The 26,601-nt window shown below is 35.4% G+C and overlaps 1 protein-coding gene and 2 long non-coding RNA genes across 5 annotated transcripts; 2 read left to right on the top strand and 1 right to left on the bottom strand.

Annotated features, from left to right (window-relative positions):
* Window positions 1-64: 64 nt before the first annotated feature.
* On the top strand, window positions 65-17,830 carry LOC148783963 (uncharacterized). Of its 2 annotated transcripts, XR_016043601.1 has the most exons (4): window positions 65-2,826; window positions 8,466-8,547; window positions 9,421-9,524; window positions 17,577-17,830. It is a non-coding gene; the product is annotated as an uncharacterized LOC148783963 (long non-coding RNA). The 2 variants fall into 2 exon arrangements; XR_016043602.1 differs by lacking the exons at window positions 65-2,826; window positions 8,466-8,547 and adding an exon at window positions 8,820-8,887.
* On the bottom strand, window positions 11,812-19,527 carry LOC148783962 (uncharacterized). Of its 2 annotated transcripts, XR_016043598.1 has the most exons (3): window positions 18,103-19,433; window positions 16,930-17,064; window positions 11,812-15,172 (listed from the first exon to the last, which is right to left on the bottom strand). It is a non-coding gene; the product is annotated as an uncharacterized LOC148783962 (long non-coding RNA). The 2 variants fall into 2 exon arrangements; XR_016043597.1 differs by having other exon boundaries at window positions 11,812-17,064; window positions 18,103-19,527.
* A 4,609-nt stretch (window positions 19,528-24,136) lies between these two features.
* LOC148783961 (uncharacterized) lies at window positions 24,137-24,957 on the top strand. The gene is made up of 2 exons (XM_088846543.1): window positions 24,137-24,300; window positions 24,595-24,957. The coding sequence occupies exons 1-2, from the start codon at window positions 24,148-24,150 to the stop codon at window positions 24,829-24,831; spliced, it is 390 nt and encodes a 129-aa protein (XP_088702669.1). The 5' UTR covers window positions 24,137-24,147; the 3' UTR covers window positions 24,832-24,957.
* Window positions 24,958-26,601: the final 1,644 nt, after the last annotated feature.

Genomic DNA, 26,601 nt, shown 5'->3' with positions numbered 1-26,601 from the left:
AGGAGATATGGAGATGAAGTCAACATCTCTAATGTAACCGCTATGTGTACAAGAACATCAGTTCTTGCAGATATTTGCATATTTTTCAGTTGTCTCACGCGTTATTTGCTCCTAGCGCCTCGCCATATAGCAGAGGACTTCGTACACCATTGTTGTAGTGACATTGTCAGGGGAAGCATACATTCATGATTAGCGGATTTTTCAAGGAGAAGCTTTCACCAATCTTTAGTGTTTGTTGCCACTATTTGTTGCAGAGTCGTCTTCATTGTATCTTTATAACACTTTTAGTGGTCTTTTTGGTGATCACGTGTCCCGGATCACATCTCTTTGCTCTTGCAGACTATTCAAGCACGTCAATGAGAGCAGTGCAAGTTTTTTTTTGGTAACTATGAGTCTCAAGACACCAATTCCCGTTTCAGTTGGCAAGTTGGACACTTCGATTCAGATCTCCGTGCACCAACTTGAGGGGGAGTCTTAAAGATAAGAAGAGACGAAGTCAAATTGCTTTGTCATTGTGATTGTCCTCTATATATAAAGGCACATATTTGTGTAATTTTTATCTAAAATTGTGAAGATGTAGCCAATTGGGCTTTGGGTCCGTGGAAGTAAGGCTTCGGCCTGAACCACGATTCATGTAAATTGTGTGTTATCTCTCTTCCCTTGTCTTCTCTCTCTATTTTCCATTTCCATGTTTGCTCTCTTTGCTCTCTCGAATCTTAACAACCCTTCCCAAATATACATATTATAATATAAACCCTTCCTAAATATACATATTATAATATATACCTTCCGTATTAACTTGATAACAATGTATACTTTCATTTCACACTCCCCCTCAAACTCAAGATGCTATGAGAGGGAGCCGCTAGAGTCTGAACGTTAATTCAAGAAACAAGCAGTTGGATATTTAGGTGTATAGCATGACCAGTAGATGCAAATGGTTGTCATGCTCAGATTGCTTGATTAACAAGCACAAAAAGCAGTAGCAGATCAAAAGCCTCAGGAACATATGGCTTCAGGAACTCAGGGCTGTATCAGAGTAGGCTTGATCAATCATATAAAAATTCCAGACAAAGCAGTCGAGACAGCTGAGAGAACAAAATGGTACTTGGAAGAGCCAACAGAACTTGACGTGGATCCGAGACGGATTTAGTAGGTCATTGACCAAAACAAACATGAACGAGTAACAAGACAACAAACTCGATCAAATAACACAAAGATGAATTCAGAAAATCTACTCTTTTTTTTTCTCTTTTCTGTTTTTTTTTGTTTTTTGTTTTAACTTGAGCACAAAAAAGAAAAGCGAAAAAGAACTATAGTTTTTCTCACGAGAAAGAAAATAATGTGCACCCACTGCGAAGCTGGGTTTGTCACTACACTTGTAGTGTGATCTGCCACACCACCAAAAAAGATAATAAAAAAAAGGTGAAATTGGTGGAAAATGCCTTTACACATCTCCGATGCACGTTGTTCACTCTTTTTAAGTAGATAAGGCAAAATTGTAAAGGCAAGAGGGAGGGGAAGACAGGAACCTTACGTTGTAAAAGTCCAGCAAAAGAAAACTGGCTTATGAGGAGAGAGAAACTTGGTGATATCAGCAATTGAAACAGAAAGCAAATCAGCATAGAGAAAACCTTTCAAAAAAATAGGAGAGACCGGGACTGAAGATGCAAATGGAGATCGGTATCGCTTCAAATTTGGACGGAGTAATTGGTTTGTGCACAATGAAAAACTTCCCGAGTTACCCAGAAAGAAAAATAAATCAGAGAGTAAAAAAAGACTTGGCAAAGAGATAGATCTGAGATTCAAAACACGACTTGACATAAGTTGCATCGATTGGGTGAGCAATATACTCGTCTTGAAAATCGACGATAATGCTTCAGAGACGAGGAATGGATACAGTTAAGATGAATTTGTATGCAGTTCAGATGAATTTGGCTATGATACCACTTGTAGAGTTTCAGGTTTCTCCGAAGAGACTCAGTGTCCATTAATCGTATGAATATATAGACTTGTCGTTTATAGACAAATTACATATCAAAAAACATAGAAATAAATCATGGATTCATATACTATACCCATTTGTATCTACCCTGCCCAAATATATAGATTACAATCTACACTTTCTATATTAACCTGATAAAAATATATACTTTGCTTTGGCAGGAATAATTCACAAGAATCCTAAACGAGGGGTAAACAATAACAGTTCTGGCTTTGAGTCTCTCTTCTAGATGAAAATTTTAAAACACAAATAAATAGACATGACTATAAAATGAAATTAATACTTATCATAAATTTTCTAAAGAAAAAAGGGCCTTTCTCCTTGAGTACATGGACTTTATGGCCATGAGGCTCATCAGCGTCCAATTTATGAGTTAGGCAACTAGAGAGAGTGGGATTCACCATCCAAGTTCACCTTTCAATCCAATGCATTGATTGAAATTTCAAATCCAATGCATTGATTGACAGCACGACATCAGGGTGGCCATTCTAATGCTGATGCCGATGCTGTTCCCCCCCCCCCCCCCCACGACATCAAGGTGGCCCTTCTAATGCTATCGACGTTTTAAGATCCATCTTAAATCGTTCAAAAGGGAAGTTCTCATTGAACTGATGACAGATGTCAGTAATAATTCGTCAAGCCTGAACACGAAAATGATAAAAGATCTCAGCTGTCCTGAACTGGTTAGTTTTATGATAACATATATTGACACTCAACTCTTGATTAATAGAGTGATACACATGTTTGCTGTCAAATCACTGATGATACCGAAGAGTCAATGCTTGAAAGCAATTCTAGCAGCAGAAGAGGCCAAGTCTCAGGTAAAAGGATAAAAGATTAGAAATTGTGTACTGATTACATTTTGGTTCTCTTTTTTTGCAATTAAACCAATTGACTCACACTGGTTCTCCTTTTTTGAAATTTACTTAGGCACAATTGAATTCTAAACCATTGGTTAGACTATTGTTTAGTTCTTGAATGGAGATGATATGGGGTTCCTTAATTTCTCTCTCTAGTTTCTCTCTTTACTGTGTCTCTCTCTAGTATATGTTGATATTTCTTGCTTTTCAATGTGATTTTACCTCAGTGATGTTTTTTTTTTTTTTTTTATCTTGGCCATACCTTTTGATCTCTCTCTGTCTGGTCTTCATTGATTTCTTCTTGCAGGGTCTTTAATCTCATAATTCATGAGACTTTAATATTCTCCGTTCCTTAAATCTCTTCATCTTGATATCTACAAGGAATTGTTTAAGCCGGTCTTTCATTTGATGCATCTTATTCTCCATTTTTGTGTGAATTACACCAATCTTTCTCTATCTATCTTGTTTATTGATCTGTCCGATTATATTATTTTTTGATTTTTTTGACTATTTTCTTATGTGATTTGACTATTTTTAAGTTTTAGCCTATTTTTCCCTCTCAGTCTTATTCTTATGTTTTTCTTTTTTTTGGATTGGTGAGCTTTCCTCAAGTTTTTATCTTTACTTTTTAGTAGGTAATAGGATTTTGGGCTCATCTAATTGATACCGTTCTCTTCCTTTTTATTATCGTCAGGTTTTTGTTATCGGTATATATATTGTTGTTGTTATTGTTGTTATTTGTGATTTCCATATCTAACTGAGTGCCGACCCTTGGATGTTCACATGTTGAGATTTCGGAAATTCTAGTTGCGCAAGTTCACAATTCCTTAAGGAGGTTACATAAGACTCTTAATTATGTGGCAAAAGGAGTGGTTAAGCAGAGCTGAACTTTGTGAAGTTCTCCATTGTAATACCCTTTCTACAAGTGTTCTATTTTTTTCTTGTTTTATACTATGATTACTATGTTTTATGATGTAAACGTTCTAATTTACCTTAAATGATATGCTCAGAACAATAATTTGATTCAATAGTGTTGGAGTACTGTATTATTCTCTTCTCCTTAAAAAATTATTATATTTTTTCTCTTAAAAATTATTGTATGGTTCTCTACTGTCAGAGAAAACCCTCGGGCTTTTAATACTTGTTTCATTCATAACTTCCCACCAAATCAATATCGTTTTTTATTATGGAGATCATTTTTGTGCCTGCATGAAATCTTGTAACTTAAGATTAACCTAAAACAATCCAAACATTCATGGTTCACTGGTAATCCATTCTCTTGTGGTTTTTGGGTCTCAGTACTCGCACGCTATGCTGTCAGCAGAAATAAATTAATGGATAATTAGAATGGAAATGATACTTCTTTGAAAGGACTTTGCTTCTTCATCTATGGATAATTCACTACCTAATGGGAACAAGCTGGCTAAAAAGGAATTCTAGCAAGATTTCACTCCATGGGAACTATGGTAATAGTATAATACTAGTCCCTCCTCAATCGATCTTGATAGAATAGGGAGTCAGGCATGTAATGCAAAATACATTGTTCTGAAGGAAAATAAGTCTCTTTAAGAATAACCATCCCTTTCTTGTATTTGTTTCCTTTTCTATTGGATTCGTGCTTAAAATCTTGTATAACACAAGCACGGCTGCATTATCCCAAACAAATTTTTCTTTTTTCTCTTCAGGCTGTTTGCTTGTGCTTCCAGTCAAATGCACATTATTCTGGTCCATCAAGTATTGAATGAAAACCATATTTATATTAAATTATGAAATAAAAAAAGTAAAATATCCATTAAGGGGTTAGACCCCTAAAAAATCATCATCCCAATTAACATTGGAGGGTTTACTTTTCAATTTGAAAAATGTTTATATAAAGTGTCAACCATATACTATGAAAGTGAAGTGGATCTCAAAAAACCACCGAAAAAAGTTGCTCCGGCCCCAGAAAACCCTCTAATTGATCATTTTAACCTCGAGATGTGTGGATGTAAAAAAAAAAAAAAAAAGATTTTAAGTCATGACAATAGTGTATCTCTCAATGTATTTTTGAACCGTCAAATTTTCAAGACTTTCAAGGGTTTATAGATTTGCGTGATATATATACTCTTTCTGGAGCTTTAAATTTTAAAATTAGGGATGAAAACAACTATTGAGATCATCAAAGGACCCTGAACCAATAGGGTTATTCCGCCTCTTAGATGATTCAAATTACTGAAATGCTGCTGCTTGTTCAAGGTTCCCCCTTGCATAAGGGCAATTTGGATTTTTTGAAAATATTTTGTAAGGAGGTACTTGAGTGAGTGTTAATTCAAACGTTTTGATCCCTCAATTGATTTTGTAAGGGGTTTTAACCTCTTAATTGATATTTTTTCTGGCAAATAAAAATAAAAATATAGTTAGAGCATGATGATTTTGGAAAACTTAAGGTCGCTGATTAATCCTTGAAAGAAAATTTCCTCTCGTTAAAGTAATCAAAGTGAAGCTAAAGCATGTGTTTTTTAATTTAAAAATGGTAAATCCATCTAATACTGAACTTTATTCGAACTACTACAATACATTACTAATGATGATAACATAGTACATGATAATTATATAGAATGTAATAATTATATATATATATATATATATATATATATATATATATATATATATAAGAAAACACTACGCAATGCCTATAGGTGAAAATAAACAGTGATTTCATCTATTACCGTCCAATGTTCATCGTGCGGTCACGATTGTCTGGTAGTATATCGTTTTTACTGTTTTTTTACAAATCAAAATAACTTGAAATTTGGAGCGTGTATTCATCAAAAATAGGAGAACCTTCGAGAAATATATAAAAGAATATTTTACATGAAGCAAATTGACCAAAATACCCTCGAAAAGTTTTGGGGGCATTTGGTTAAAAATTTTTTTACGGATAATTTCTTTTATATTTTTATTAGATGCGTATCAGTAAGATGTACATACCCTCTAAATTTCAGGTCATTCCGATTTTTAGAAAAAAAATAAAAAATAAAACACCACTTGACAATCGTGACCGCGCGATGTAATTTGGACGGTGATGATGGTAGGAAAAATCACTATTCATTACACTACGCAACGCCTATAGGTGAAAATGAATAGTGATTTTGCCTACCGTCCAAATTTCATCACGTACTCACGATTGTCCTATGGTGTTTTGTTTTTCATTTTTTGTCTACAAACCGGAATGCCCTGAAATTTGGCGGCTATGTACATCTTACTAAGGTGCATCTAATAAAAATATAAAACAAATTATCCGTGAAAATAAAATTGACCAAACTACCCTTAAAACTAGTCAAGGGTATTTTGATCAATTTTTTTTATGTAAAATATTTTTTTTATATTTTTCAAAGATTCCCCTATTTTTGATGAATACAAGCTCCAAATTTTAGGTCATTCTGATTTGTAAAGAAAAAATGAAAAATGAAACGCTACCGGATATTTTTTACCATACGATAAACTTTGGACGGTGGTGGGGGTAGGCGAAATTACTATTCATTTTCACCTATAGGCATTGCGTAGTGTTTCCATATATATATATATATATATATATATATATATGGAAAAAGATGGGAGTAGCCCACTAGCTCATATGAACATATGAGTCCAACGTTCCAGATTGATTCTGAACCGATCTGACGATCATAGATGTCCGGTAGTATTTGAATTTTAGTTTTTTTTTTTTTTACAAATCCAAATCACTTTAAATTTTAGATGTGTATTCATAAAAAATAAGTGAATATTCGAAAAATATCAAAAAAAATATTTTACATGAAATAAATTGATCAAAATACCCTCGAAAGTTTGGGAGCTATTTTGGTCATTTTATTTTTCATGAATACTTTTTTTTTATATTTTTATTAGATGCGCTTTGATGAGAAGAACGCACACGTAAAATTTCAAGTGATTTGGATCTGTAGAAAAACAATTAAAATTCAAACACTACGGGACATCCATGATCATCAGATCAGCCCAGATTGAATCTAAGCCGTTGAGCTCATTTGTTCATATGAGCTAGTGGGCCAATCCCATCTTTTTCCTATATATATATATATATATATATATATATATTGGGTTATTAAATCGGTAAGAAAGTCCCATCCAGGGTAAGAATGGAACTCAAGACATCAAGTTGTGGCAACCCGCTAACCTAACCATCGAATCTTGAACCAATTCCTATATATGTTATATATAGTTTTTAAGCATTTCATATTTTATTATAATTGAATAATAGTTATAGTCATATTATTAATCATGCGGTTACTAATATATAAAATAAATATTTTTTTATATATAATAAAATATCAATTAATGGGTGCCTGTTATGTAGGTACTCATATTAGTTACATCTACATTCAATATGTAAGTGATCTTTTTAGGCATCAAATATTACTTAGACTCTTTCAAGGGAAGAACGATTAAAATTATGACAATTCAATCTTTATATTGTATATGTATGTCAATTATAATATGGGAAAAATATATATAGAGCCGAGGCTCTAAACAATCAAATTCAAACCTACCTCAAAAATTTCACTAGAAGAAATTGTTTTGATGCCCAAATATCCTCAAATTGATCATCTCGACATCATAATGCATGGACATGAGAAAAAAATGGATTTTAAGTTTTGGAAATAATGTATTTTGTAACGCATTTTTGGATTGTCAATTTTCAATATTTTCAAGCTTTCATAGATCTGTCGATCTATACTATTTTTGAAGCTTTAAACTTTATAAATAAAAATAAAAATATAGTTTAAGGCTGTCACAAAGATTTTCATTATTGAAACTATATTTCTCGATGCTATTTTAAGGTAGGCTCTAATTTGATTGTTTACATCCTAGGCTCTATACAAACCGCACCCTTATAGTCTTATAATATTAATGCATATTTATTTTATTTTATTTTATTGTGTGCATATTTGTTTGTTTGTGAGTGTGTTCACGCACCCCTGTGTGCATGCATGCGCATATGTGTGATACCATTTATGCATATATATTTACATTTGTTATATTACATAAATTTAATAAGTGATTTTGTTTATATGCTATTGTCTTAGTAATTATTATTCTATATTCTATTGATAGGCCATACCAATATAAACTCTATCTTTATTTGACAAGTTCATTATAAATTTATTTGTATTTCCTACAATCTCTCATGTTTTAAATTAATAAAGAAAGTTCTTGTTTTAGGTTTATCTATTAAAAGTTCCATTTATCATACACAGTTCCCCTATTCCCCCAAACTCCTCGATTCCCCTAAACTACTTTTCTTTCAAGGACATCTGACCTAACTTATATCTAGCAATATGGTGTCTCTATCTTAACGCATGTCATACCATTAACTGCGGCTTAATATATATAAATATAAGTGCAAATATAAAGAGATACACGATGTAAATATAACAAATACATATTCATACACTTTCTTGTATTGTTCATGGGGTAACATATCATATTTGGAAAATATTAAAGTGTTATGCATTGCTTTTATGGTTTTGCCATTTCATTCTTCTTGTTAAAGTTATGTATCATAAATCCATAACAATGATATTGTATCTTGTGGTTTGCAGAGCTGAATATAACCCAAAAACTGACCGACTTGATGAGAAATTCGTGTTAAAGGGACAATGGTTTCAAAGAAAGGACTCGGAGGTAAATTTTGTGACAGGGTACTTTTCCATAATTTTATGGAGCTAGTTATGCTTGGAGTATGCTGTTGTAATGATTCCAAGGCACATATGTTAATCTTTAATGTTTATGATTTACAATTGCCATGTTTATGTTATTTTATAACTACTGGCAACATAGCGGCATTCAGTGGATTTAATACATCACAATCACTCCCCTTGAAACATGCATTAGCCAGGGGATATTAAATGTCATTGTAAACAAGGATATAAGCCATGTTACTGCAACAGTCCAACGAAGGGCCGGTGTTGCATGCCAACATGTGTTGATACTTCCAGACTCTTCAAAGATAAAACCCAAAAAGGTGCCCACAAGGTGCTCAGACTTGAGACCTCTTGGAGAGATGCTGTGTGGTCCCCCATATTACCACTGATTACTATGTTAAACTAAGCTGATTTCTAATCTTAACCTAAGGACATTTTATGATTTATAGAGAAAGCTTATATTTCTATTGATTGTTTAAAGTACTATTTGTGTGAAAGTATTCTATGTTTCCTACTCTTTATGCCCGAGAGCTGCATATGAGACAACAACACTCATATAGATTTCCAGGGAACATTGGATATAAGTCAATTATTATTTTCTGTGTTCAAAAGATTTATACACATAGCTTCAGTGCTTACTTTCTGGAACACATCAATGGTATGGAGATCATTGTTGTTCTTGAGTTCCATTAGTGATTGTTTCTAACCAGAAATTAGAAGTGAGCATTTGGTCAAGGCACGTACCATCTCATGCTATTGTCTATCGTAAGTTATGTACATTGTGCCACCTATTGTCCTTTGTAGTTTTGGATACTATTCTTCTTATTATTTATTCTACTCAACTATGTTGCAGGTTGTTAATAGCTGCGGAAATGTTCTTATATGTAGCCATTAGTTGCCACTTAAACATCCCTGAAGGAAGATCATTACCAGGTGTGATATACTGTCATGGAACAGGTGAGTCAGATGATGTTGGATTATGGGTTCTTGTCTTAAGTTTGATTTATTCTATTTTTTGGTTTTATATAAGGAAGAAAAAGGTATTTACTTACAAACACAACGGAAAAAGAAATATTACCTGTAGGGGCTGAGTTTCTCCTCTCTTGATTGTTACCATGGAAAATTCAAAGAAAATTTCTTTTAGCTTGATTTCATCTTTGTGCACCACTGCTGTATCAAGTCTATTTTCATTGCAAGGCTAAGTCACTTAGGTACTGTGGTCTTTATAGTTGGTATACTGCAGATTCCATTTGAAATAGTGGAGACAATTATCTAGCTTAATCTAATAAATTAAGGGCATTTTTGGACCAGACCCCTAGGAATATTTTTAACTTTACTACTATATAATTAGGGGAAAGTAGGCTTATTTTTCTAGTACCCAAGTAGCCACTATTTGGTGGCATTTTCTACACATGCAGAGTTCTAAAAAGTTATACACAAATGAGTTGCAGCAGAGTTTGTGCACAAGCAGAGGAAGACAGTGCTACTAATCCCTTTTAATGATCCATCCAAACTGTACCTTAAGTCTAGGGTTCTTGAGTGTATTTTTCTGCAATTATCTTGCCCTCCCAGGCTTAAAAACTATGATGTGTTGGAAACCTGCTGATCTTAGCAGGTAGCACAATTATTGATGATTTATAAACATCCAACTCTAGTGCCTTCAAAACAACATGTCCTCAAATGAAGTAGGCAAAGGTAGCATGTGGACATGGACAACAGCAGATACATTGCATAATAACATTTGTAGTAAAGGAAAATTGCGGAATTGATAGCCTTCACTATTTGAAGGCATTTTTTCAGCACTTTGTATACTCGATGTGGAATAAAAGAGAAGGTTACGTTAATAAGCCCTAATTCACAAGTGGATTTTCGTCAGTCTTAGAACAGTAAAAAAACGAGTGAAAATGTTCTTAAGGACTCGCTAAAGTCGCTTGCCAAGTTTCGTTGCAATCCGACATGTCTAAGGAGCACAGATGAAGAAAGAGTTCTAAAAATCAGCTTTTAACACCTTGAAATGGACCTCTATAACTGGAACCCTATTAACAGAACGTCAAATTGCCGTTGGGACCACCGCCATTGGATCCAACACGGTCGAAAACCCCGAGGAGTTAAATTTTGGCTCAATCGGGCAATTCAGGAAGAAGTTATGGGCAAAACATTGAAAAGGGATAGGCGGCACGTTATTCCCGTGCGCCCTCCCTACACCAAGTCACCATTAATGGTAACTGGTTTCACAGTTTTGGGCAGTGACTTTCGAAGGCTATATCTCCCTTGTCTGAAGTCGGATCATGCCCAAATTTTGGGAGCGTGTTTGTCTCGTCCCCCTGAGCGTTTTGATATGTGGTACGCCCTGTGACGACATCCGAGCAGGGAGAAAAGCTAGAGAGAATTTGACTATTCGTGTCAAGCAGTGCAAAAATTCAACAGCGATGCATCTCGATCGAACGACCATATCACGATGCTCGCACATCTGATCGTCACCAAACCAATTCCGCCTTGTTTGTAAGATCTGAGGCCACATCCGGGCCAAGTCTTGCGCATGATGAACGGTTGGATTTGACATACAAAGGTCGCACAGCTGCTGTAAAAATCTAGCTGGTGGAATCCAAATTCCGGCCAAAAACCTAAACGTGAAAAATCTTCCTTTGGGCACGAAATCGAGCTGCGTTTGTCGCAAAATGATCGTGACTGCATGCTCAACTGCATGCTCAATGCGTGTTCTTCCTCTCTCTTCTTCTCTCTTCTCTTTCTGTCACGCACGACGGTGACTATTGCCGTGAGTGTTCTTCTCTATCTTTTCTCTCTCTGTCACGCACGACGGTGACTATCATCGTGTGTGTTCTTCTCTCTCTTCTTTTTCTGTCATGCACGACAGTGACTATCGCCGTGCGTGTTCTTCTCTCTCTTCCCTTTTTGTCACGCACGGTGGTAACTATCGCGGTGCTTGTTCTTTCTTTTTCTCTCTTCCCTGTCACGCATGACGGTGACTAGCACCATTCGTGTTTTTCTTTCCTCTCTCTTCTTCCTTCTCCTGTCCGTGTCTTCCTCTCGCTTCTCTCTTTTTATCTTCCTTCTTTATCATTGCTCTCTCTTGCTTCTCCTCTTCCCCTTTCTTCTTCTGCTCTCCTCTCTATTCTCTCTCTCTTCTTCCTTTTCCTGCTCTGTCTTTCTTCTCTTCTTTCTCTTTCTTCTTTTTCTCTCCTCTCTTTTTTTTCTCTCTTCTTGTTCCTCCTTCCCTGTCTTCTTTCTTTTCCTTTCTGCACTCTTTGTCTTCTTCCTTTCTCTCTGTTCTCATTCTTTTCTCACTCTCTCATTCACCCTTTTATCTCGTTTCTCTTATTTCTTTCAATTTACCTCTCTCTCTTATTCCCTCTTTCTTTTGCCCCTCATCTCTTTTCGTCTCCTTTCTCTCTTGTTTGACTAAGAAGGTTGGTAAAAGTCTTGCACTGTTATGGTAATCTTGTCGTTGAACAGTTTAGTCGTCGTGCCGGTCTGAGTTACCGTGCTCATCTAGCTGTCACGACAGATTAGCCTTTGTGTCGGACTATTAGGAGCTGATTTTTCGTTGAGTAGTTAAGCCGTGGCGCCGGTCTGAGTTACCGTGCAAGTCTTGCTACCACGCGGAGTCAATTACCGTATAGGTCTAGCTACTGTGCCAGATTAGCCTCATCCTGGTCTAAACCCCTTTCCTCTCTTTTCTTTCCTCATTATATTTCTCCCCTCTTTCTTTATCCCCCTCAACCTTCTCGATCTTCATCTTCCCATTCTTCTCTTCTTCACTCGGATGTACACATTCGTATTCGCCCAAAGACAAGGTGGGGTCCCTTGGCCCACTTGTCTTGTATACTAACATGTGCATGTGTGATTATAGAAAACATCAGAGTACAGGTCAAGGAAGGCAATTTTGAACCAGCCATAGGCTTGGGGGGCTTTTCATTGTGATCTAAGAGGGCACCCATGCGAGTTAGCTCGAGTGAGTCATGGACCCAGGTGGGTGTGTCTCGCCTCACACCAAATTCCTCTCTCACCGGTAGGTGTACCTACTCTCGTTTCCTAACAAGGTTCCCGAAAGAGCGGTCTCAAGTCCCGGATTTTTTTAGAAACCCGAGATATGTGCCACTAGGTTATCCTGACCCAGGGGTGAGATCAAGGCGTCTAACCAGCTTGGTGACTCCATTGGGGACACACCACCCTTTAGTCGGATCGTTCTTGTTTGGCTAGTCTCTCTTTTTGTTTTTCTGTTTATTGCACCACATGGCACTTGGGTTCGTTAACCCGTTTATCCGGATAGGGGATTTCTTAATCCTCGCATTCGCGAGCTTACCCCAGTACAGGCTCCCACAGCCTCCTTCCCGACCTTCCTTTTGAGCGAAGACCCCGTCTCCCAGGTCTTAACTTGGCTTGGCGTGAGGAGGGACCTGAAAGTCCCTAACTCCCCATCTCCTCACTCTGATGGAACTCCCACCAAGGCACCCTGCATCGGTAGCACTTCTGCTACTGCACACAGCACCCACCCCGTTACCTGCAAGTCTCTTGCCAATAATGTTGCCTAGTGTCACGACCCTGCCTCTTGCCCCTCTTTTATTTTTATTTTTTTTTGTTTTTTTCTTTTTTTTAATAGTAGCCGGAGGGCAACAGGGTGTGGGACCGTGATCATGAGGTTGCGAACGTCACTTAGATCGGAGTGCACTCATCGCTTTTATAAAAGCGTTAAACAAAGCAAACCACGAGAAAGAGAACTCTAAAGCAAGATCTGGGCAAACTGAAACTTATATTTATACATATTCAAACTTAAGAGTATTGTCTAAGGCACCAAAGGCCCAGATACAAAAATACATAATTTCAACCCAAATAAAAACATGGCCCACGGCCATTAAAAACATACAATAAAAAGCCATCAAAATTCAGTTTGTACCATCCTTGAGCAGGTGCAAGCTACCCATCATCTTTCTTCATGCGATGACTTTTAAGCAAGGGTAGGCCATGCATGTTACATAAGATATCTTCCTTTGAAAGATCTCCAAAGTCTTTTCATAACCATTGAGGCCATAATAGTCCTTCAGCTGCTCCAAAGGTGTGGTAAAGCCTTCAAAACTTATTTGAGTTACTCAACTCCATGGCGCTAGGATATTTAAGGATGATAGATCTCACACTTGAATAACAGTGTGCGTATGGCTATCAGCAGGCCCGATAGAATAGTGGATGGATTGGCTACGCCCAGAGTCTGAACTTTTGGCAAGGTGTGGTGGTTTACTCAGAGACCATAGGGGCTCCATCACTTTCTCTTACTTGCTGTACATGCGAAGTTATATGCATTGGGGCATGGAGTCTCTCGCCTTCAAGAGTATCACCGGTGTATCCTTATTGAAGGGGACTCTTCAACTGTTTATCACTTGGTGTAAAGACCCTTCAATGGTCTTGCTTTTTTTTAATGATCAAAACCAAAAACAAATGGAGTTAACTGTTCCCACTTAAAAACATGGGCAATCTAAAAATAGGAACTCAATTCAACTCCTTCCATCATTTTCCTTTGAAATAAGTGACCAGATACTACTATACTTACAACTAAGTGTACTATTTAGGTACTCTTGCCTAACATCCGTCATTCATACTTCTATAGGTGGTAGAGAATAAGAATAGGGTGGGCGGCTATAAAAGTGGACAACAGCTCATCATCGACCATCCTTGGATGAACATAGACGGTGGATGTTAAGTTTGAATGCCCTGTTCCATAGACCTACCAGGTACAGAATATTTCCCCTTGAAGTAATTTATATCTAGAGAACATGGGCCTTTGTCTCACAGGGATAACATAAGTATCTCAAAGATGATGAGGTATTTCCAAATTAAAAGAAAACAACATTAGAGGCCATTTACTCGAATGTTTGAGGATGCAGAAGTCCTTTCTTTGGGTCCATTCAATTAAGACTAGTCAACCTTATCAAAAAATAAAAATTAAGACTAGTCCCAATTTGAAGTAACAGAAACATTTTGATAGAGGGGCGTTATGTGGTTTTGGATCAAATCTGCAGACCTAGGGTTTTAAAAAGTTTTCAAATGCTTCTTTAAAAAGGCCAACAAGATCCCCATTGTTCTGCTTGGCTTGATGTATAATGTCTACATGGAAGTTTTAAATTTGGTAAACTTGGAGGTTTAGATAAATTCCTCCAAAAACAAGATCCAGAAAATGCTTTATTGCATAGAACTAAAGCTTACCATAATGGTGGAAGACAACTGACACCTTAACAAACTTCAGTTTAATGGATTGTATGTATTGGGAATGCGATGGAAACTGTGCTGCAAAATGATCATCCATTTTTGCAACCCTCCATGCATGAAGATATGCAGTATGCAGACAATTGCGATGCTGCTCTGGTCATTTTAAGACAAGTAACATGCGCACAAAAATAAAGATTGAAAATTTGAAACTACATACTGTGTAAAATAATCTATAAAAGCACATAATTCCCACATACCACTTTACAAAAAAGAATAGAAATTTAATTTCCTTAAAGCAAATGGTATTTCAAACCCTTGGCTGTGGAGACCATGCAGTTGCAGTTATGAAGCAGACAAGTAAAACTAATCCTTAGCATCCCTATTCGCTGCATAGGAATGAAATAACTCAATGATCAGAAGGAAGCAAACACCGCTGATTGTTCCTAATAATGAACAGATCAGCAATAACCGAAGAAACCGGATGTGTTAGATGAGCATAAAGAGTGCACTTTAAAATTTTAAAAAGAAAGGGACGATATCAAACAAAGTGCAAACAGAGCTTTGATTGTTACTTCCTCAATGCATGGAGATGTCTAAAGTAAATCAAGTTCGGAGTTCTTTCCACATTTATAAAACGACAAGAGGCGATGTCAACACAGTGTTAGAAGATTGGGTGCTCTAGAATCTAAAGGTTTCAAAATTAGCCGGACTAAGACCGAGTATATGGAATGCAAGTGTAGTAATAAGAGTAGAAACAAGGAAATAGTTAAGATTTATAGTTAAAAAATACTTAAAAGAGATTGTTTTCAATATCTAGGGTTAATAATCTAGGAGAATGGAGAGATTGAGGAAGATGTTGCAAATAGAATTAGAGCTGGGTAGACGAAATATAAATATACATCCAGAGTTTTATGTAAGACCAACAATGCTTTAGAGGACAAAATGTTGGGTGGTCAAGAAACAACATATCCATAGGATGAACGTAGCTGAGATGAGGATGTAGAGATGGATGACTGGTAAGACAGGATGAGTGGCAAGACAAAAAATTATAGAATTTGGAATGAGTGCATACAAGGGATCTTAAGTGTGGCTTCAATAGGCAATAAAATGAGGAAAAGTAGACATAAATGGGCTGGCATGTGCAGCAGACCTAATACAATATTGATTAGGAGGTGCGATTTGGTTCAAGTAAAAGGCACTACAAGGGCAACGGAAAGGCCCAAAAGGGGATAAAAGTAGTGAGAAAAGATATGATGACTTTTGGTCTTATTGGGGTTATGGCTCTTGATAGAGAAGAATAGAGGAACATGATTCATGTAGCCGGACTCAAATAATTGGGATGAGACCTAGATGATGATGACACCCATTACAATGACGACTATTAATGGCGACGCCTCTTGGAAGTTAAAAAAACACAGTATGGTTTTTCAAACCTTGTTTATATGTTTCTAGTTTGTGAGAAACTTTGGGAAGCATCATTGATATTCTGGCAAAGGGCTTCATTGCTTAAAAATTCCATGTGCTACAATAATTACCATGGCGAAAAAAATTGTTAAAAATTGACCACCAACTTCACTTACAGAAATCTAAACAATGGCAGAAAGTTGACAATAAAGCAGTATACTCGCTCAGCATTAATAGTTGGGAACTATACTGAACTCCTCAAGACCAAGAAATGTGAGTGGTCATGAGGGTCAACACCATCCAAACAAATATTCTAGCAGGTCAGGTCATGTTCCCGCAGGTGCCATTCTCTCTCCATTATCATCCTACCACTTGATTGGATGATGATGACACTCGTCCCCACTGACATCTCCAGTCATGAAGATTATGGTATACTTCCCACTAACTATTTGCCTATGAATTATTTCCTGCTTTTTATTAAATATATTCACTTTTGTAGATTAAGATATAAAGGAGTACACTATGTGTTCCATATTGAAGTTTCCATTGTATACAACACAACAGAAAGAAAAAAGATGAATGTTTTAGTTCAAGTATGTGAATGGTTGTATATACAATGAGCTAATAAAAAACCTTCGTGTTTTAAGTTTAAGAACGTTTGTAATAGAAAATTCTGGGCATATGTTCAACAAATTGCAGAAGAACTTCAAAATATGAACTTATGTAAAGAATATCTGACCTTCAATTTTCTTGTATATAAACTCATTTGGATATGCAGATCCAAGGATTTAGCCACTGTAAAAATATGTGTAATATTCCGATGTTTTAACGCATCCTTGTTATATGCCACTCCAATGGAACCCAGATAGAGACCCTAAAACAATTTGTGAAAATGAATGTCAAGAAATAATTGAAAAAAATTCCATAGAAAACTATTGTCCATCAAAGGTATTGATTGAACACATTATACAATATATATGAGTAGTTGCAGCACAGTTTGGACCTATAACAATAAAAACATAAAAAACCAATTCCAACAAATGGATCCAAGCCTCTAAACCAACTGATCATTTTCAACTCATAAGAATACCAATTATCCAAGATAACAATGAAACTCAATCCAACAAAGTGATCCAGTCATTCTTCTTGAAAATGATAACAAATTGACCTGATCATAGATGTGAGGACATAATAGTAACATTCGCCTCTTGCAAAGCCTCTATTTATATGAAAGTGAAGAAGAAGCAAGTTTCTTAACATATCCTATAAGTGAGGGCTACAAAGTGCGAAAGTATAGATATAACAAAGATGGATAGTAAAACGAAACTCACTATTTGGGACAAAATAGTGACTGTGGGACGTTACGAGCTAGATTCTCCTATGCAGGGCCGATGACCAACTAAAATACAAAGTTTGCTGTCTCCCTCCTACCGAAGTTGGATCCCCGCAAATATGGCCTCTAAGGGTGGGATTGCAGTCACTGGAACGTCTAGCTGTCTCACAAACCATGGCATGTTGTTTATTTCTTGCCTTGTAATATATTTGAGCTTCTCTAACATATGCATGTCGCTTAATAAGACTGTTCCACTAGCTTTCTAACAGAATTGGAATTGTTTTGATATAAACATGAAGTTTCATTCTTTGATTGGTATTTTAACAATTATTGGTTTCATCTAAGCCCTTATTATAGCACAGTTCACAATAAATTTTATGAAGATAAATCAGGCTTTCTCAAGTAAAAGAATAATGAGGAGAAAATTTATTATTTACAAATATGCATTAGAAAACTGTAATCTGGGTTGCCCCCTTCAATCATAGCAAGCAACTACATAAAGATAAGACGTCTAATTTAACAAGAAATTGGTCACAGAAAATGAAGGACACTACAATTTGCAAATTATCTGAAAAGTACCGGTTTCGCAGGGCACGTTATCATCCCTTGCAAATCTAGCAGAATAAAAAGCTCGTACAAAAGTGGCAATTTTCTGCCTGTACATCTCATCGAGCTCAGCCATTGTTGTGGAGGAAAATAAGAAGCAATGTCTCAGTACCGATATCAAGCAGTGGAGAACAGCATGCCCAGTACAATAAACTTCCCTTAGTTAGAACTTGAAATTTCCAAAATAACCGCCTTCAAAGAGTGCAAGGGTATATAGACTTCAGAATGCACTCATAAGAAGTCGATCTAGTTGCCTGAACACACAACATTAGATTCAGGATGTAGACAGCTTTGGAAACAAACCTTTTGGAAGGAAAGAGATTAGAAGTTACTCCAAATTTTTAGAAAAGAAAAAGAGGAAAAAGATAGTTCTCCTTGTCTTCCCAATTACATTACTATCAACTTTCAATCAATGTTTTTTCTTTCTTTCGCACCCCAAAACACACCCCTCCCCCGGTAGGGCCAAAAATTAGTACTCTCATGACTCGTAGTATTTGATGCTGTTTTTTTTTTTTTTTAAGTGCTAGTAATTGATACTGTTAGAAACGAAGGATACTTGAAAGTAGATTATATACTCATACAGTTATTCATTACCTGTGAAATAGGCCATATGCATTAAATTTGTCCTTTAAGGACTTAAGTGCCTTATCCCAAAGCCAACTCTCACAAGGAAGGGAAATATAGAAAGGGTGTAAAACAAAAGTTTGTTTACCATGGGTAATAATCAGGATGAAAATGCAAAGGCAAATCAATTTTTTTTAATTATTCATTTATACTCTGTCCTCAGCTTACTAATGCATACAAGCCAAAAAAAACTCACAAACAAGATCTAAGGATTTTGTTGCACTAGGCAGTAAAATAATTCCAGTACATTCTCCATTGCACAAGAACAAAAGAAAGATGTGTCTTGACATTCTGCAAACATTTTCACAGAACAAAAAATGTCAAACCGATTTCTCTCCTCCAGACAAACCAAAACACCTAGCAAAATGAAGATTACAAAATTTCCATGCATAATGAGTAATACAATACTAATAGGTTATTTCTTCTTACCTTCATTGATGCAATGTCGCTTGCAAATTATGTGTAACATCTCAAAGGTAGTTCATTATATGACGGTTTTCGAGATTGTCTTAACCTTTTTTGTGATTGCAGGACCAATCCCTTATTTGGGTTTTTTATTGGATACAAATAACCAATTTTATTCAAATTTATTTTAACTAAGAAGCCTTCAATGATTACTGATAAATAAAAAAATAAAAAAATAAAATTAAACCAAATGACCTTTGATGCCAATTGCAACCAATGCTTTGGAATAGGCAAAACAATTTAAAACTCTAAATATAATCTTCCGAAAACACCTAAGAACCCCTCCCAACATTTTGATGAAATAATGCCCAATAGCTTCTATCAGCCCCACTGTCCAATTGGACATGAACCCACATCCCCAAAAGAGAACCAATAAAATACATGGAGGCAACTGAAGAAATTAAATGAATATGATCAAAAATTCCATTTCTCAAATTCAAATTCTCTACAAAAAAAATCACAGAACAGGGAAATGAATCCTGAACCTAAATTTATTTAAAAACTAGACAAAGAAAAAGTGGCATTGTGTAATAGTAATAAAAGCATCACATAAAACCAAAAGATTGTATTAAGATTTCAATTGAAAGTTAGGCATTATTTTTTCCATTAGGGCATTCAGCTGCCGTTCATTGCAACTTCTTTGAGTTACATATCCAAATAAACAAAAATTGTGTAATGAAACCCATTTATAACCATCTATTTTAGTTTTCTTTCAGAATCAATGATAAAAGCAAATAATAAAATCCAATTTAACCATTGTTTTTTCTGTTTTTTGTGATTTAATTCAGAAGAAGAAAATTGTGTAAAGTGGCTTTGAAAGCACCAAACCTTTATGGAGTTAGCATATAAGAGGGAAAAGGTAGAAATATGTTTAACCGCCGAAATGAAACATTAAAAATGTGATTCTGAAAAGTCCACGCCCTTTTTATAGAATAAATTTCTCCATAGTTTTACATTTAATCACTCGTTATCATTACTTGGTTCAAAGCGAATTAGTGACCCAGATTGGCTTGAGCCAAAAATCGTGTTGGATGATTGGTAACCGATCGGTCATCTATTTTAAAAAGAAAAATTCAAATTCAAAAAATCATTATAATGTTTCATAAATTTAATTTTTTAGGTTTTTGACAAAAATAGCGACAATTACATTTTGGTTGTTCATTGTTGAATAAAAAATATCTAAATACTAAGAAAGTGTCTTATGTTGATTGTTTTTGTGTCTATTAAGTTTATTTATAGTCAAAATAAAATTTAAAATGCAACTCATGACAATAAAATTAATCTTTATAACTCAATTTATTTTTTATTTTTGTATTAACTTAAGAATTTTGACTCTTAAAAGAAACTATATGGAATAAATTTAATGGAATAAGCAGTCCGATCATGTAAAAATCGATTCAACCCTCACTTGAACTAGTAATATGGAATTTCAAAGAAAGAAAAATATGAAAAAATAGTTCACGATAAATTGTGTAATACAAAACCAAAAACTGGGTAAAAATTGACTGATTTTCAACCTTACATAGCTAAGTTTTATTAAAAGATGTAGTTCTAGTATCGAAAACTTTATGATGGATTGGAAATTCATGTTCAACTCTAATTATCAAATTCTAAATTCTAAAAAGATGCAGATCGAAGTAGACCTATAAACACTTGAAAATCTTAAAAATTGATAGTTTAATAACTTGTACATGATGCCCTAGTTTCAGAAATTTTAAATTGCAATTTAAAGGAGATATCGAAAGATCTTTTTCTTAATTTGTAGAACATGCTTTATTATTTTAAAATTATCAAGTCTAAAGACATCTGGTATTTAATTAGTTTAATTATTATAATTTTATCTGTTTTACTTGCAATTCATTTTTTTCTTTTTGTATTATTCTTCATATAAATTCACCCAAAAAACATACATATATACCCATTTTAAGAGAGATTTTTTGGGGTCTTCAAAATAATCATGTAATGTTTTTCTCAAATGTTATTTGGCACTCCATAATTTGTAGATCGTTTTTTTTATTTTTTTTCATTTTACTATGTTTTTCTCCAGCAAAACCAATGTAATACCAATTTTGTTGCCACATATGTGTTTCTAGTATGATCTCCCTTTTTAGATATTTGCATTTTTTAAAAAAATTTATGATATTTCATTTCTACAACTTGGTGTTTCAACGTCTCATACTTGCAAAAAAAAAAAAAATGGATAGGAAGGCCGTGCTTTGTTAGTTAGCACTTGACAATGGGCAACGCTACATCCTAGGTTCGATTCATATCAAGGGTAGGGCTCTCTTCTCCCACTGACTCACCCTAAAAAAAGAAGAAGCTTTTTGGACTTTTTATGGGGACCTATAAAGCAAACATTTGATGCAATGTTATTAAACTCGCTTTGCTTCGACCGAAAAGGCTGAAGCCTTCGGATTTTATGCGTAGACCAAGTTTCTTGCCGCTTTGGTTAGATTCGAGCCTCTTCGGTCTAAACAAAGAAATATCTATATAAAAATATTTTTATATTTTTTATTTTTTTTGAAATTTTATTTTACATTAGTTGTATACATTTTTCTATGCATATGTATCATATTAAATTTTTTAAAAAGTCTGAAGTCTTCCCTGAATCGAGCGAAGCATCAAATTGCTTCATTTTTCTCACCAAATCGAAAAAGACTCCAAAGTGAATCAGACAGATTTGATGTCACTTATTATTTTAAACTAACTAAATTCTATCGTCTTATTACATATATTTTTATTGAAAACTTATTTGGAAGTATATTCCCACTTCGAAATTTAGAGCTTAGAAAATAGAGCAACAAAGTAGATATATAAATACTTGAAAATCTTAAAAATAAGTGGTCTAAACAATATATACAAAGATGAAATAGGTGGTCTAAATGATGTATTACAAGATGCATTATTTTTAAGACTTGAAATTCTTTTTCGATTATATCCATACATCTTGAGGTCATCTCGATCAATTAGAGTGCTTCACAAAGTCAGAACAACATTCTTCTGGTAGGTTTTTCGGCAAACCTTACTTTTAGGATAGCTAGTTCAGGAGTTGCCATATATATTGAGGTCAAGATGATCAATTAAAGGGTTTTTCAGTGTCAAAACAATTTTTTTCTAGTAAATTTTTTTTATGCACGTTACTGTTTGGGGATTTAATCTCTGCAACATATAGGCTAATTTCACTAAATAAAATTTTTGAATCGAGCTCGCTATTTACTAAAAAAAGAAAATCTAAAAAGTGAACCAATTTTTCAAAAGTGAGATTTACGCATCAAAAAACTCAAATTTGGAAAATTTATTTTAAAAATAATCATTTATAATTCTTAGGGTGCCATAATTTGATACTTAAAAAAATCCTCCTAAGCAAGTCGTTTGAGTGAGGGAGTAGATATACAGGATCCTTTGGTGAGGGCATCATATACAAGCTCTCATTATTTTTATACACCTGGAGAAACGCCTAGAGCGCAACCCTCATAAAACTTTCTTTTCCAATAATCGTCGCAACTGAAATTTCAAAAATTTCGGTCAAGCGTAAAGAAAGGAAAGGGGTGGAACATGCCTCAATGTGTTCAAAGCATAGAATTATATAACAGCAAATTGTGATGAAAGGAAAGGGGTGGAACATGCCTCATTGTGCTCAAAGCATAGAATTATATAACAGCAAATTGTGATGATTAATACTAAAATAAAAAGTGACAGTGAAGAGTGCATTCTATGCATCTAAAACAAGTGGCAGCAAGAAAACCTTCCCAATTTGAGTCCCTTGATTTCCATGTTCTTTGCTTTTCCACTCAAATGGTTGCTTTGAAAGGGGTTTATATTAAGGCACTAAAATAATGAGCTGTAACATGTTTTTATTTTTATGAATGAAAAATGGGTAAAGGGCCTTCTCCCCTATTGATTTATCGAAAAAAAAAAAAAAGTCAATTTTTTAATCATGGTATGATGTTTCTAGAATTGTAGGCTTTATACTGCCATATTTCAAATCTCATTAGAAAATACAATTCTTGTGCCAAAAAAAAAAAAGGAAATAAAATTGTACCTACCTCATTGAATACATATGTTGCAAAAATACATTTCAAGCGCTAAAATTGACATAGCTCGTAATATACTTTTTTTAAACTGTTCATTTAAATTCTTCACACATCCGTCTTCATTAGAGCAGAATGATGGTCTAAGATTTGTGCCGCCAACCCCAATTAATTGGAAAAAAGGCTATGATGATGATCATGACACATCTACAAAATGGATTTTTTGTTCAAGAATGAAATCTTATTGGAACAGTCTATATCCAGTTCATCTTTAGAAACCATATCACATCCCGGATCTGATGAAATAGGATGAATTGAGACGGTATTTTGTAAATACGTAATTATTTTGAACCATTTCTTTATTTTCCGATCGCCTGGGAGGGACAAAAGAAACATCTTGTTGTTTCTTCAATAATTTTTTATCTCTAGTGGACCTCTCAGTAGCATTCGACCCCAGATGAAGTTCTGACCATCTATTAGAGAAAAAAGAACGAATTGATTTCCCAATAACATTTTCAATATCTTCCGGATACTGATGATTATTCGTCTGCTGCCATATCTGAATCATTTATAAAACGTCAACTTCAGAATTTGGGTCAAAATAAATCTGGGAACCGTAATGTAAACATAATTTCTAATGTGACCTTACCAAATTTTGTGAAACCGCCGCCTCACCAAAACCTCATTCTTTTACCTAGATGCGAACTTTTTGAAGGTGAAGGTGAAGCTGATCAGGAATCCATAAACAAACAAGTTGACGGTTTCTTGCCATGCGACATGGCATTTAATGCAAAAGCTTTAAAGACAGCTCTTCCCCTCAAATGAAGACAACCAATCAGCATATATATATATATATATATATATATCAAAGTGTTTCCCGTCTCTATCATCATCAACCATGACTATCAAAGCAACCCTCGTGGTCTTCACCACCCGTCTCTTCTTGTCTCTCTACCGAGCCCAACCAACCCCTAAAACGACCGCTCCCCCAAGAGCTCTGGTGGCCCCTCTTTCCTTGGACGCCTCTACCTCCCAAGTTACCATCCCTCTAAGATAACAACTCCGACCTTGGGGGAGCGGGAGCCATACCTGCCATGCCCTTTCTTCAGGTTTGCTCCTCTCATGCCGTGCACGTGCTTGTTTCGCCGCTGAACAACTACCCGACGCTTGTGCCAGTCCGATTGGGAGGCCGCCCCTACATCAGTGCTATCAGGGCAACTGTGTTGTTTGGCTACACAACCCTGTTGCTAACACTCGTGCCTCGTCAAAATTGGCCCTGAAAACCGTCACCCTCACCCCGACTAATGGACTTAACCCTACGGGTTCGGCGGCTTTCCCACCTTAGTACGTGCCACGTCAGTTTCTGGGTAGTTTAGCTATAGGGGCCAAAGGGGCAGCCACACTAGGCCCTTCAGAGCTAGCCATCCCCTCCCAACTCCATGCTAGGCTCGGTCTAAAGCATAAGTTTGCACGTTGTTTGCCTAGCACCCCTAGAGCACCCGAAGCAGCCTTCTTCAGCTCCGAGCCCTTCTATTTATTGCCCCCGCCCGGATTGAGGTACGAAAGCGCCTTCTATATGTGACCTTGCTGACAAAACCCGACGGGTATTACATCCAAGTCCAAGCCATCACGATCAGCCTCAATGGTGTGAATTTCAACTCCTCATTCCTCTCACGCGGCACAAAGCTCAGCACCGTGCACCCTTACACCACCCTCGCAACGCCAATCTACAAGGCCTCCGTCGAGATGTTCAATGAGGCAACTAGCGGCATCCCACCTGTGAGGGCTGTGGAACCCTTCCATGTATGCCTCAACACAATCAAGCTCGGCTCCACACGTGTCGGGCTCCAAGTGGGGCCTATAAATTTTCAAGATTTGAAATTTATTTTTTCTCATGTTCGTAAAAAAATGAGCATCCAATTGAGGGTTTTTCAACATTGAAATAACTTCTTCATGGGAATATAAACTTTTTCCTTTATGAAACGCTTATTTGGTTGGGTTTTTCCCCTCTCTCTTTCTCTGACCTAGGTAATTTGTATTTTTGTGGGTTCCCAAAAATGCTTAAACCTATCAAAATAGCTCTTTTTTTCAAATAGAAAAAAGAAAAGCACTCAAAATAGGAATGAAGTATACCTTTGCCTGGAAATGGCTATATATATATATATATATATATATATATGGTGAACTATATCAATCATAAACTTTTTAACATATTTATGTTTTTAATTCAATATTATTTGACTTTATTTTTGCCCTGCTTAGTGATATTTTAATAGATAATATATTAGTGTAATAGATTAGGAAAAAGCTTATATAAAGTTGCAATCTTGAATTGTAGAATTAAGATGTACCTCAAAAATCCATCGAAAAAGGTTGTTTAGATGTTGTACAACCCTCTAACTAGTCATCTTGACATCGAGATGTAGGACTATGAAAAAAAATAAAAAAATTTGAGACTTAAAAATAATACATCTTGCCATATATCATCTGGACTGTCTATTTTCAAGATTTGCATGCCTTTATAGATCTACTTGACTTGAACCATTATTGGAGCTTGAAATTTTATAATTATATATGGAAATAGATTCTTAAGTCATCTCAAAACTTTTACACCAAAATTATATCTTATGATAAAATTTAGAGGCACGCCCTATTTTGACTGTTTAGGGTTACATCTTTATGCAAACCACACCCAATAGATTATAGCCCTGATAGTTATCCACTAAATTTGCAATAAAAAGACATCCACATAATAGTCCAAGAAAGATCCCCACATATAATATTACATAACGATTGCGATAATTTTTTTTTTGAATCTTAATCAAAAATACTCTAAACTATATGTGAAATGACTAAGGTTCTAAGGCTTATTATATGTTATTTTGATACAAGGCTCTGAACTGCATGTGAAATGAGAGTGTTTACTTTTGATACAAGGAGGTCACAATCATAATTGATGACTAGATTTGAAATTGGGTAGTTGAGGATGTATTATTGTTTGGGTACAAAGTCCAAAATAAATTTTTTTGAGTATTGTGACACATCTTTATTCATTGGATTTCACATCTAAGGCTGAAAATGATTGTGAGTTCATTGTACCAAAAGTCAATAGTCTCGTAGTATACAATCTCTAGTTATTTCCAATGTTTACAGATTTATCATATATGCACTATTTTTTAGAGTTTGAAGTTTCATAATCAAAAGAGAAAATGGATTTTAGCAGGTTTATGGTGCCAGACATCCGTTTTCCGATGAGAACTTTTATGTTTTCTATTATAGGAAGAATTGAAAATTGCGTGACGGGGTGTTGGACTTGATTTTGGTACTAGAAGCTTCAAGAGTGGTGTATCCC

The sequence above is a fragment of the Amborella trichopoda genome, chromosome 1 (genome assembly GCF_054954075.1).
Source record: "Amborella trichopoda isolate Santa Cruz 75 chromosome 1, AtrichopodaSantaCruz75HAP2 v2.0, whole genome shotgun sequence".
In the NCBI taxonomy this organism is placed as follows: Eukaryota; Viridiplantae; Streptophyta; class Magnoliopsida; order Amborellales; family Amborellaceae; genus Amborella; species Amborella trichopoda.
The sequence above is the reverse complement of the archived record's forward strand: the minus strand, read 5'-3'. Positions and strand labels throughout refer to the sequence as shown.

Coding starts and splice junctions, on each gene's coding strand:
- LOC148783961 (XM_088846543.1), top strand. CDS start 24,148: ATGACTATCAAAGCAACCCTCGTGGTCTTCACCACCCGTCTCTTCTTG. Junction 24,301..24,594: donor CCCAAGTTACCATCCCTCTA/AGATAACAACTC, acceptor TTCCCACCTTAG/TACGTGCCACGTCAGTTTCT.